The 12,056-nt window shown below is 49.0% G+C and overlaps 1 protein-coding gene across 10 annotated transcripts in view; it reads left to right on the forward strand.

The window, feature by feature from the left end:
* Positions 1-12,056, forward strand: part of NPHP4 (nephrocystin 4) — a 140,143-nt gene that overhangs the window by 6,181 nt on the left and 121,906 nt on the right. For 5 of the 10 annotated variants that reach the window (XR_014265691.1, XR_014265692.1, XR_014265693.1 and 2 more), the window contains exons 3-4: positions 5,963-6,134; positions 6,323-6,496. Coding sequence is in view for 1 of the 10 variants with exons in the window: in XM_082469383.1 (XP_082325509.1) it covers positions 6,362-6,496 (135 nt within the window). In the remaining 9 variants the exon portion in view is untranslated. Of the gene's footprint in view, positions 1-5,566; positions 5,669-5,962; positions 6,135-6,322; positions 6,497-12,056 lie in introns of all 10 variants that reach the window. The other 5 variants (XR_014265697.1, XR_014265698.1, XR_014265690.1 and 2 more) reach the window with 4 other exon arrangements.

A 12,056-nucleotide genomic window follows, 5' to 3' on the forward strand; every position in this document is an offset into this window, starting at 1 on the left:
TTTCCACCATTCTGTCTTACAGGTCACGTATCCGTTCTTCTGCCTCAGTTATTCTGCTATTGATTCCTTCTAGTGTATTTTTCATTTCAGTTATTGTATTGTTCATCTCTGTGTGTTCTTTAATTCTTCTAGGTCTTTTTTAAACATTTCTTTCATCTTCTCGATCCTTTCTCCATTCTTTTTCCGAGGTCCTGGATCATCTTGACTATCATTATTCTGAATTCTTCTTCTGGAAGGTTGCCTATCTCCACTTCATTTAGTTGTTTTTATGGGGTTTTATCTTGTTCCTTCATCTGGTACATAGCCCTCTGCCTTTTCATCTTATCTGTCTTTCTGTGAATGTGGTTTTTGTTCCACAAGCTCCAGGATTGTAGTTCTTCTTGCTTCTACTGTCTGCCCTCTGGTGGATGAGGCCATCTAAGAGGCTTGTGCAAGCTTCCTGTTGGGAGGGACTGGTGGTGGCTAGAGCTGACTGTTGCTCTGGTGTGCAGAGCTCAGTAAAACTTTAATCCGCTTGTCTGCTGATGGGTGGGGCTGGGTTCCCTCCTTGTTGGTTGTTTGGCCTGAGGCGACCCAACACTGGAACCTACCCGGGCCCTCTGGTGGGGCTAATGGTGGACCCTGGGAGGGCTCTCGCCAAGGAGTACTTCCTAGAACTTCTGCTGCCAGTGTCCTTGTTCCCATGGTGAGACACAGCCACCCCCTGCCTTGGCAGGAGATCCTCCAACACTAGCAGGTAGGTCTGATTCAGTCTCCTATGGGGTCACTGCTCCTTCCCCTGGGTCGCAATGCGCACACTACTTTGTGTGTGCCCTCCAAGAGTGGACTCTCTGTTTCCCCCAGTCCTGTCGAAGTCCTGCAGTCAAATCCCGCTAGCCTTCAAAGTCTGATTCTCTAGGAATTCCTCCTCCCGTTGCCGGACCCCCAGGTTGGGAACCTGACGTGGGGCTCGGAACCTTCACTCCAGTGGGTGGACTTCTGTGGTATAAGTGTTCTCTAATTTGTGAGTCACCCACCCACCAGTTATGGGATTTGATTTTACTCTGATTGCGCCCCTCCTTCCGTCTCACTGTGGCTTCTCCTTTGTCTTTGGATGTGGGGTATCTTTTTTGGTGAGTTCCAGTGTCTTCCTGTCGATGATTGTCCAGCAGCTAGTTGTGATTCCGGTGCTCTCGCAAGAGGGAGTGAGTGCATGTCCTATGCCGCCATCTTGAACCAATCTCCACCCCCTTGTTTTTGTCCCACTGGATATTTAGATTCTTGAAGACAGGGCATTTGACAGTCCGCTTCATGGTGTGTGTACTGGGACAGAACAAGTGCTTGGTGAATATTTGTTGACCGGGTCTGCAGAAGCAAAGACCTCCAGGGAACTTTACAGCCGCTCCTTTTGTAGATGAGAAGCAGACGCCTGGAGGGCCAAAGGCTTTCCAGAAGTCTGAGAGGAGAGGGAGGATCAGCCCCGTCCTGGACCAGTGCCCTCTCTGTGCCCTCAGGGCCTCTGCTCCTTTGCCTCTCCTGGCCTTGGTGGGCAGAGGGCCGGCATGGCTATAACGTCTTTGATGTGAGTGTGACTGGCTGTGTGCTTTCAGACTGGCTGTTTAACCTCTGAGCTTCACTTTCCACATCTATAACATGGGGACAGTAATGGTACTTACCTTACGGAGATGTTGGAATAATGAATATGAAGATGTTTGCGAGTGCCTGGCTCACGATAAGGATTCAATAAAAGCTGGTGCATTTTCTTTATTTCCCCTCTGGAGAGCCCACTGTACCCTTCTCTTGGGCTCAAAGCATGGGACCCTCCCAGTTTTCCCTTTTCTGTTCATCTAGCCCCAAAGGCCCCTCTGCCCTTCCTCCGCAGACTTCTTAATTCCTCCACAGCATAACTTAATGATTTACTGAATCACTAAAAAAGTTTTCACTGAGGGCCTAGGCCTGACCTCGTGGAGCTCAGTCCTGCAGGACGACCGGGACCACGTAGCCTGGTGGAGCCTGGTGGAGCGGGGTGCCTTCTGTGGCAGGGTCCTGTGTGGGGGATGGAGGTGCTCTCCTGGGGAGGTGGCTCCTGGTCTGACTTCTCAAGGAAGAGGAGGAGTCACCCCGGGGTGTGCGCCTGTTGGGCTGGGGGGTGGCACGGACGTGGTGTCCGGGAGGAACTGAAGCAAGGGCCGCGTGGAGTGGACAGGAGTGAGGGCTGGGTGAGAGCCGTTCTGGGTGGGGGGGTGGGGGAAGGCAAGAGCTCTGCGTGTCCCAGAGCCCCTGGGACCGTCTGGGTTCCCACCTCCAGGAGCCTGTGTCTCAGGAGTCACCTCCCTTCCGTCTCCCTCTCGGAATGTTGCTGCCTGCTTGCACCTGCCCGTCTCAGTTCTTTGATTTTGGGTGGCCTGCCTTTCCGAGTAGCTGCCTCTTGTGCCGGTGCATCTCCTGCTGGTGCTGCCTGGGGCATCCTGTTGTGCGTCCCCTGCCCGGGCGACCGCAGCGGGAGGGCTCCGCAGCAGTTCCCCGCCAAGTGTGGTGCTGGGTCCCACTTCCCTCAGGGAAGTGCGGGGAGGTACTGGCTCAGGAATCTGGGGCACGGGAGCAAAGTCTGGAGCGCCCTGCAAAGGAGGCTGCGTCCTGGGCTCGGGAAACACCGCGGGGCAGGGTGTGGGGCTGGTGGGGCCCCTTCCAGAGGGTATCCTGCCGCGTGTGCTTTACTTGTGCTCCCGAGGCAGGAAGGGCTTCCCTGTAGATATGCACTCGCTTGCTAAGGATAAACCTCCCAACTTTATAACTAATGTCAAGGGGAAAAGCACATTTTCCTGAAAAACAAATGTTTGAGAGTCAAGTTTATTGAAACTTAAATTTCATGATTGAATTTGTTGAGTCCTGATGGACAGCCTGGTACCAAGGCCACAGGACAGTAGGTTCCCTTCTGCAAGCAGTGGGCCAGTGAGCAGATCAGTACAGGACAGGTGACAAGTGCTCAGAGGCCTGCTGGGTGTTGGTCAGACCTCTTCTGCTTACAGGTCATGGACACCTGTAGGAGTTCCCATGGCTTCTGTAACAAATTACCACAAACTGGGGGACTGAAAACAATTTATCTTCTTTCAGTTCGGAAGGTTAGAAGTCCGAAATCAGTCTCGCTGGGATAAAGTCAGGTGCGGGCAGGGCTGTGATCCCTCTGGAGGCTCTAGGGAGAATCGGTTTCCTTGCTTTTTCCAGCTTCAAGAGGCGCCTGCATTCCTCGGCTTGTGGTCCCTCCCTCCGTCTTCACGTCTTTCCCGCTTCTGCCTCGCCTGGCCTTTTCTCTGACCCCCCTGCCTCTCTCTCATCAGGACCCTTGTGACGATAGCAGGCCCACCTGGGTAATCCGGGTACTCTCCCCATCTCATGGTCTTTAACCTGATCACACCCACAATGTCCCTTTTGCCACGTGAAGTCCAACATTCATAGGTTCTGAGGATTAGGATGGGGACGTCTTTGGGGGCCATTATTTAGCCGCCACAGGCCTCCACAGGCCTTTACAGCTCCTGTAACTCAGCTCTGGTCGGGGTGGGGCTGCCTTCCATCAGGCTCTCTCCACCTGGAGGTCTGGGTCCTGCCGGCAGGGCCGTCCTCGCCACCCTCCATCTCCACCAGCCTCCCCTGGGCTGGCCTCTACCTTAGGCTCTCCCTGGGGTGGCAGAGTGGCCCCTGGGGCTTCAGGCCGGCCTGGGCAGCTCCTGGCCTGGGGGAGAGACAGCCTGTTCAGAGGGCGGCATGGCTGGAGTCCCAGGGAAGACACACCCAGTGTGTGTCATAGGTTCATTTCTGAGACCGTCGCTGAAGCCCTCTGGCCGGAACTGGGGAGGGTTGTTCCACAAAACAAGGGATGTTGAGTAGACAAATATAACCTACAAAGGAAAAACCCCCAAACTAACCAATGTGCGCGCCTTCCTGTTCATACGGTAACAGTCTGGATCTGGAGGCTGAGGGGTGTGCCTGCCCAAGGGGGTGCCGGGTGGGAGTGGCATTCCAGTGAGGGGCTGGGCCCCGCCCCGAGGCCCGCCGGGTGTGGGAGAGCAGCTCGGGGGCCGGTCACATCCGTGCCTCCCAGACCCCCTGCCTTCCCTGCACAGCCTGTGAGCGTGGAGGTGGGCTGGCTGCCCGAAGCCTCGAATTTTGGGTCCCTGTAGAGCAGCCCTTTTCCAGCTTTTGAGTGTCAGATCCCTTTATGCTTTAAAAAATGATTGAGGACTCCAAATAACTTTAAAACTTGAGTGATATCTACCAATATTTATTATTGAGAAATATCTACAGTGTTATTAATTCATTTAAAAACAGTAGACCTGTTACATGTTAACATAAAGATGTATTTTTTTAATGAAAGCCAATTGTGTTTTCCGAAACAAAAACATGAGCAAGAACTGTGGGGTTGTTTTGCTTGTTTGTGAATCCCTTTAACATCCGGCTGACAGACTGCTGAGGACCGCTTGGTCTGGTACAGGCTTCTCTGTTGTGATGGGTCATTTCGGCTGAAGTATTTGAAGGCAATCCAGCCTCACCCAGATAAGGGAGTAGGCCCTTAGAGAACTGTGGATGTTCTGCTTTGGTGCTGTACCCAAATCCACAAGTGGTTGTTTCTTAACGGTGTCTTGCGTGCAGAGTTTGACACCCTGTTCGTGAACTTTCATAGTGTTAGGTTAAAACCCTCTGGTCTGCCTCGCACTTTGGGTGGATCTTTCATCCATGCAGAATTTTACATCATCGTGCTTGTTCACTCAGAAAATACCGCTTCTGAGTTAGGCAGATCTTCCAAATATTGACACATCTAATCACACAAATTCAAAAGATCACTTTCGTTACCTGCACTACCCATCTCCTCAGGAAAGTCTTTAAAGAAGTATGCAGCTGTCAGGCTCACAGTGGAGGGTACAGACTTTCCCAATTCTGAATTTTGCCTGAAAGCTCAATTTTTTTGACGAGTTTTTCTTGCAGTGACAGGTTCATTTTGTTCACGTTTGAGAGATTGTCTACAAAGCACCCAAGTCTGAAAAACCGTGGTTTGTCTGTGAGCCGTTCTTTTAGTAAGAATGGTGTTGCTGAGTGAAAGAAGGAGCCAGTTCAGCTCGCAGCCCAGCGATCATGCCCGGCTCACCCTGGGGTGACCATTGTCTTTCACCTGGCAGCACAAATGCTTTTCGTGTATTTCCCGTTTCATCACAGAATGTTAAAAGCACGCACCCTCAAGGGTCAAGACGTCATAAAATCCATAGTTTTCACAGCTTCCCCAAGGACGTTCTTAGGTGAAGCTGTTGAACTTTGTGCCGTGAGAGGTGAAGAGCACAGGATGGCTGGTGGGGTGTGGTGCCCTCTGCCTCGGGGCGTAACGAGGCCCCAGCAGCTTCACCCACCACTGCCTCGGCGCCACCCGCGCCAATGCCAACCCAGTGAAAGAGGCAAGTGGCATCTGGAGGTTATGAAAATAGCTTTGACCCTGTGGAGCCCTTGACCACCTAGGGCAACCTCAGGGGTTTGGGAACCACATTCAGAAAACTGCTGTCTTAGAAGATCAAACCCCATGCCTTCTTGCTTGCCGTTTTAGCATACAGAATTCGGCCTCTGTTCAAGGCCAAGAGCTTAAGATTTTGTGTCAGCTGAAGACAGTCTCTCGAGAAGTTTCAGATCCCTGTCTGCTGGAAGGCAGGTAACATCCTTATTGAGCCAGGTCGCCAAGACACCCGGAGCCCTCAAAACCTGTCCCCACCTGGCTTCACCAGCAAGACTGCATGTAGCTCAGCTGTCTTGGGTGCCGGACTTCAGGGTCCCCTTGAGCCAGGGCTCTCGTGGTGACATCTGGACCCATTGGCCTTGCTCTGGCTCTGCCTGCCTTTTTGTATGTGTCTCAAGGTAGCTGCTCCTGTGGTGGCCTGGGCAGCTTCAGGCTGATGACCTCTCTGCTCCGAAGGCCACAGGGAAGAGTGTTTCCTTCTCCTAACAGAACCAGCAGAAGCGCTGAGATCACCTCTCGTTGGCTCGGAGTGGGGCATGCGCCCCAAGCCGCTCTAAGACAGCCCTGGTTCCCGAGGCCTGGTGCCCTTGTGCAGGGCTCGACCTCCACAGCCGGACAAAGCACGTGCCGGTCCCTAAACCAGTCACTGAGGCCAGGATAGGTGTGCTCTGGTTGGCCAGGGGAAGGTGGCGTGGGCGCCAGTCTGCTGCCCTGGGGGCTAGAGGGTGGGATGGCAGAGTGCGTGTTGGTGGTTTCCCTGGGGTTCCCGGGAGGTGGGAAGCTTTCAGAACTGCTCTAAGAACTGTGGCCCTCATAACTCTTTTCTTTATTTGAACATGAATGCCGCAGGTAGTCCTAGAGGCCCCCAGCGACCCTCAGACCGGCAGAATGCATGACTGGCACAGGATCTTTGACCAAAACCTGCTGGTCCCTCCCCACACACAGAGAGCACGCCAGCCTCTAAAGGAATCGACGGCATTTCAGTGTGTCCTGAAGTGGCTTGATGGCCTGCTAATTAAGCAGGTAAAGAAATTGGTTCTTTACTGTCAAATGCATGCTGTCACTGCTCTCACCTGGGATGGTATTGATTTTCACATGTTTATTTGAGTCTTGCACTGTACCCATCACCCCGGGCGTTGGCAGTACTCGGAGGTAAAGTGGTCCATCAGCAAAGAGGATTTGTGATTCAGCGACTCGGTCAGCACTTTTGACCCTGGCTAAAGGCTGCTTTTTGCCTACAGTGGAGCAATCTAAAAACCCAGGTAATTCGATTTCCTGGGTTATTTCCTGGCCACGTTGTTTGCCGGAGGTGGCCTTGTGCGTGGCTCAGCGTGGCCTGCTTTCGGCCTGGCAGTTAGAACAGCAGGGGCGGGGCTCTGGGCATCCTGGGGGATGTGCCTGGGAGGTACCACCGCCTTTGCACATTCAGGCCCTTGCTCTGTGGCTCTGCGTCCACCTGTGCCCTCCAGCCGCCCGGGAACCTGCCAGAGAAGCTGGCGCTCCTGTGCCTCCTCAGACCACCCACATGATTGGATGGTCCTAGGGAGGCCCAGTGTCCTGGGGGGGCGCACAGGCAGGATCCGGCCCTGCCAGTGTGAGCACGTGGCTTGGCAAGACTGTATCTTCTTCCTCTGCAGCTGGCAGGGTCATTCTTCAGGCCCTCAAAGCTGTCGGAGCGCTGGGTCTATTATTAAATCACTCACATCCATCCTGCATCATCACTTCAAACCCTTTGATTGAGCACCTGCTGTGTGCTTCCCACTGTTTTAGGTACCGTGGTGATTACTGCTCTTACTACTTTACTTCTTAGCGCTTTACTTGTATTAGTTCACTTCGTCCTCATGACAACCCGAAGATGTAGGTAGCATCATTACTCCTGTTTTACAGAAGAGGAGGCAACCCGAGAGAGGTGACCTTGGTTGCCCGGGGTGACACAGCTCCAGCCGGCCAGCTGGGACTCCAACCTAGGGAGGCCGGCTGCAGCAGTCCTGGCCTTCCAGGAGCTCACGAGACAGTGGACAGCAGTTTCCTCTTTCTTAGGAGTTTTGCAAAGGAGATTTTATTTATTTTCCCATTTTACTTTATTAATTCATCTTAATTTGTTTTTGAAAAGGTAATTCCCATAGTTCAAAATCCACAAGGGCGCACAGGGAAAGTGTATTGTCCCATGAAGTCCCCAAGGCACCCAGTGTCCCACCCTAGATACAGCCAGTGTTAACCTGTTTTCTGTACAACTTTCTGGAAATTCTAAGCAAATACAACAAATAAATACAGTTGTATGTATTTTTCCTTTTTTTTACATAAATGATAGCTTATATTCTGTTCTGTATCTTAAAAAATGTTCTTAACAATATGTGTTATAGGTTGTTCATGTCATTCCATGAAGAATTGCTGACTCTTTCTTAAGACAGCATAGCTTTTCCCGTGTGGATGACACGTCATCCATTCATTAGGCCCTTGCTGATGACCGGTTGGACTCCCTCCAGGGCTTTGCTTTTACAGACGTTGTTGCTACAATGCGTAACTTCATTGACATCATTTAAAAAAATGCACACATATGTCTGTGGAATGATTCCTACAAGTGGTTTCATGATCTCGAGTCACGCATTAAAAGTTTTCATTTAAAACCCAATTATAAATTGTTTTTAAAAAATCACTCTGTAAACCTAAAGTGTATGTCTTCAAACCATATGTATGAAAGGAAAAGGATGGAAAAAAGGCCGTGTAAACACTAAGCATAAGAAAGCTTTGTGACTATACTAATATCAGACAAAGTAGAGTTCAAGGCGAAGCATATTTCTAGAGATAAAGGGGCATTTCATAGTGATGATGGTAATCAGGAAGACGTGACAGTCCTAAATGTGTATGCGCCTATGTCGGGAGCCCCCAGAGGCACCCGCCAGGTTCAGTGATACACTAGGAGGAGGACTTGACATGACTCAGCACATAGTCATCCTCAAAGGAAAGATTTATTTCAGTGAAAAATTACCGAGTAAGATCAGCTAAGGGAAAGGCATATGGGGGGAAACGGGTGTGAGCTTCCAGGGTCATCTGCCATGGGAATCCCACAGGACAGACTTCATTCCCTCAGCAACAGGCTGTGACAACACCTGTGAAATGCTGCCAACCAAGGAAGCTCGTTAGAGACTCAGTGCCCACAGGCTCTAAAAAACCTCAGGGCTTCTTGGGAACTGGTCGTGTAGACACCCTCTGCCTAGCACGTACCAAGATTCCAGAGTCCCAGAAGGAAAGCAGGTGTTCAGCATAAATCACTCTGTACAAGCAGTTTAGGTACCGGGAGCCATTCTTATTCGTTAGGGTGGTGGGGAACCCCACGTTCCCAGACTCTAGCCAAGGGCCAGGCTTGTAAGCCAGCCTTTCAAAGCATAACTGGCCTGCTATGATAACTCTTTTGTGCCCGGCACTCAATAACATGGCTTCCAAATCCGTGAAGCAAAATTTGTAGAACTAAAGGGAACTACATTTAGGTTCACCTTCATAATTGGAGACTTTTCACTCTCTCTCAATAATTGATAGAACAAATAGACCGCCCCCCCCAAAAAAAAATCATAAGGATTTGGAAGATCTGAACACCACCACCAACCACCTTGACCGAATTGTCACCTCTAAAACACTACACACCTAACAAATAAAATACACATTCTTCTCAAGTGCATGAGGAACATTTACGGAGATAGATAATATGCTTGGTCATAAAAATAAGTCTCAAGAAATTTAAAAGGATTGAAATTACAAAGAATATGTTCACTGACTAATATGTTATTAAATTAGAAATCAATAACAATGAGATACCTAGAAAATCCCCAAATGGTAGAAAATTAAACAGCACACTGCTAACTAACCCTTGGGTCAAAGAAGAATTCAGAGAGAGGGCTTCCCTGGTGGCACAGTGGTTAGGAATCTGCCTGCCAATGCAGGGGACACGGGTTCGAGCCCTGGTCCGGGAAGATCCCACATGCCGCGGAGCAGCTAAGCCCACGCGTCACAACTACTGAAGCCTGCGTGCCTAGAGCCCGTGCTCCGCAACAAGAGAAGCCACTGCAATGAGATGCCCATGCACTGTGCAACTAAGAGTAGCCCCCGCTGCCTCACCTAGAGAAAGCCCACGCAACAATGAAGACCCAGTGCAGCCAAAAAATAAAGTAAAATAATAAAATAAATAAATTTATTAAAAAAAAGAATTCAGAGAGAAATTAGAAAATAATTTGAACTGAATAATGTAAGAATATATCAAAATTTGTGGGATGCAGTTAATGCAGTCCTTTGAGGGAAACTTATAGCTTTATATGAGTACTTTAGAAAAGAAGAAAGGTACAGGCATACCTCATTTTATTGTGCCTTACTTCACTGTGCTTTGCGGATATTGTATTTTTTACAAATTGAAGGTTTGTGACAACCCTGCATGGAGCAAGTCTATCAGTGCCATTTTTCCAGCATTTGCTCGCTTCATGTCTCTGTGTCCCATTTTGGTAATTCTTGCAACATTTCAGACTTTTTCATTATTATTATATGTGTTATGGTAATCTGTCATCAGTGATCTTTGATATTACTACTATGACTCACTGAAGGCTCAGATGATAGTTGGTATTTTTTAGCAATAAATTGTTTTAAAATTAAGGTATGTACATTGTTTTTTAAACATAATGCTATTGTACACTTAGTAGACTACAATATAGTGTAAACATAATTTTATATGCACTGGGAAACCAAAAAATTCGTGTGACTCCCTTTATTATGATATTCGCTTTATTGCAGTCGTCTGGAACTGAACCCTCAATGTCTCCAAGGTCTGCCTGTATAAAAATCAACAACCCCTGCTTCCTCCTTAAGAATCTAGATAAAAGGAACAAATTAAAATCAAAGAAAATAAAAGAAGGAAGTAGTGAATTTCTGGGCAGAAACCAATAAAGGGCAAATAATAGAGAAAATCAGCAAAGCCAGAAGTTGGTTCTTTGAAAAGATTAATAATACTGATAAACCCCTGTCAAGACTGGTCACAAGAAGAGAGAAAAAACAGATTACCAATATTAGGAAAGAAAGAAGGAGCATCACTACATATTCTACGGAAATTAAAAAGATGATCAAGGGATATTATGAATAACTTGTGTCAATAAATATAACTTAGATGAAATGGACAAATTTCTTGAAAAGCACAACTTACCAAAAGTGACACCAGAAGAAATAGAAAATCTAAATAGCCCTATATTTATTAAAGAAATTGAATTCATAATTAAAAAGCTTCCAGACTTAGATGACTTCACTCTTGAATTTAATAAAATATTAAAGGAAGAAATAATACCAATTCTAGAACAACTCTTTCAGAAAATAGAGGAGGAGGGAATGCTTCCCAGGTGCTTTTTTGAGGCCATCATAAGGCTGATACCTGAACCAGGCAAGGATGTGGCAAGAAAAGTACAGATCCATATCCCTCATGAATCTTAGCACAAAAATCCTTAATATATTAGGGCGTCAGATCCAGCAATATATAAACATGACGGGGTTTATTGCAGGAACACGAAGTTGGTTTTACATACAAAAATCAGCCACTAACATTTAAAAGATCAAGTAGGGGACATGTTGAAAGTTCAATTTGGATCATCTTACAGATTTGTGCAATTTTAGTTAATTTGAGAATTGATAGCTTTAGATAATAGCAGACTTCCCTGTGAAAGGTGTTGGCTGAAAATATTACATGCTTATTTTGAACTCAAGGCACTTTATTAGTCATTTTGGTATGTTCTTCTTACTATTCATTTACCTTTTTGGTTTAGTTTAATTTTACCATGAACGTTGATTACTTTCCTTTGGGATGGCTATTTCAATTCAATTTGGTATTTATTGTGTGTTTGGAACTGTGCGGGGGACACAAGGGTGACCACCCCATACTCTGTCTTCATGGAGCTCTCGGTCCAGCGCGGGGAGACGGACCTAGAAACTTAGACCTGAGTAGAATTGGGTACAGAGTCGCAGAGAGGTGGAGGAGGTGGTTAGGGTGTGGAGTTCCGGGAAGGAGACCAAGTCTGCAGGGGAGATCTGGGAGTCCCCAGGTCCCGGCTGGTGATCTCCCCTCCCTGAGAGAGTGGCGAGGAGGTGGAGGGGGCTGATGGTGGTGCCCTGGGTGGTACCAGCAGTGAGGGGAGGCCTGGCACCCTGGGCAGGTGTGCACCCTGAGCACCTCCCCAGGCATGGTCTAGTCCCCAGCCCCAGTGATGGAGCTGGAGGAGGATATTCCAGGCTCTCGTCCTCCTGGAGCTGACATTTAGGTTGGGGTGACCGACCACCAGCATGTAAATGGACAGCGATGGACACAGGAAACAGAAAGTGGGGTTGGAGGACAGGGGCCTGGATGGCGGGGGTCAGGGAAGGCCTCCCTGGTCAGGGCCTGATGGAAGCGAGGGAGCGATCACAGCAGAGGGGGCGGCGGGGAGGGAGGGGGGTGTGGGGCGGTGCTGAGAGAGGGGGGAGATGGGAGAGGGCCTGGGCTTGGGATCCCCCCAGACCTGTTGCATCCTCCCCACCTTCACACACGACACCACCTCTCTCCCAGGTGCTCTGGACGGGG

The sequence above is a fragment of the Balaenoptera physalus genome, assembly GCF_965194825.1.
Source record: "Balaenoptera physalus genome assembly, chromosome: 1".
NCBI classification, from domain to species: Eukaryota; Metazoa; Chordata; class Mammalia; order Artiodactyla; family Balaenopteridae; genus Balaenoptera; species Balaenoptera physalus.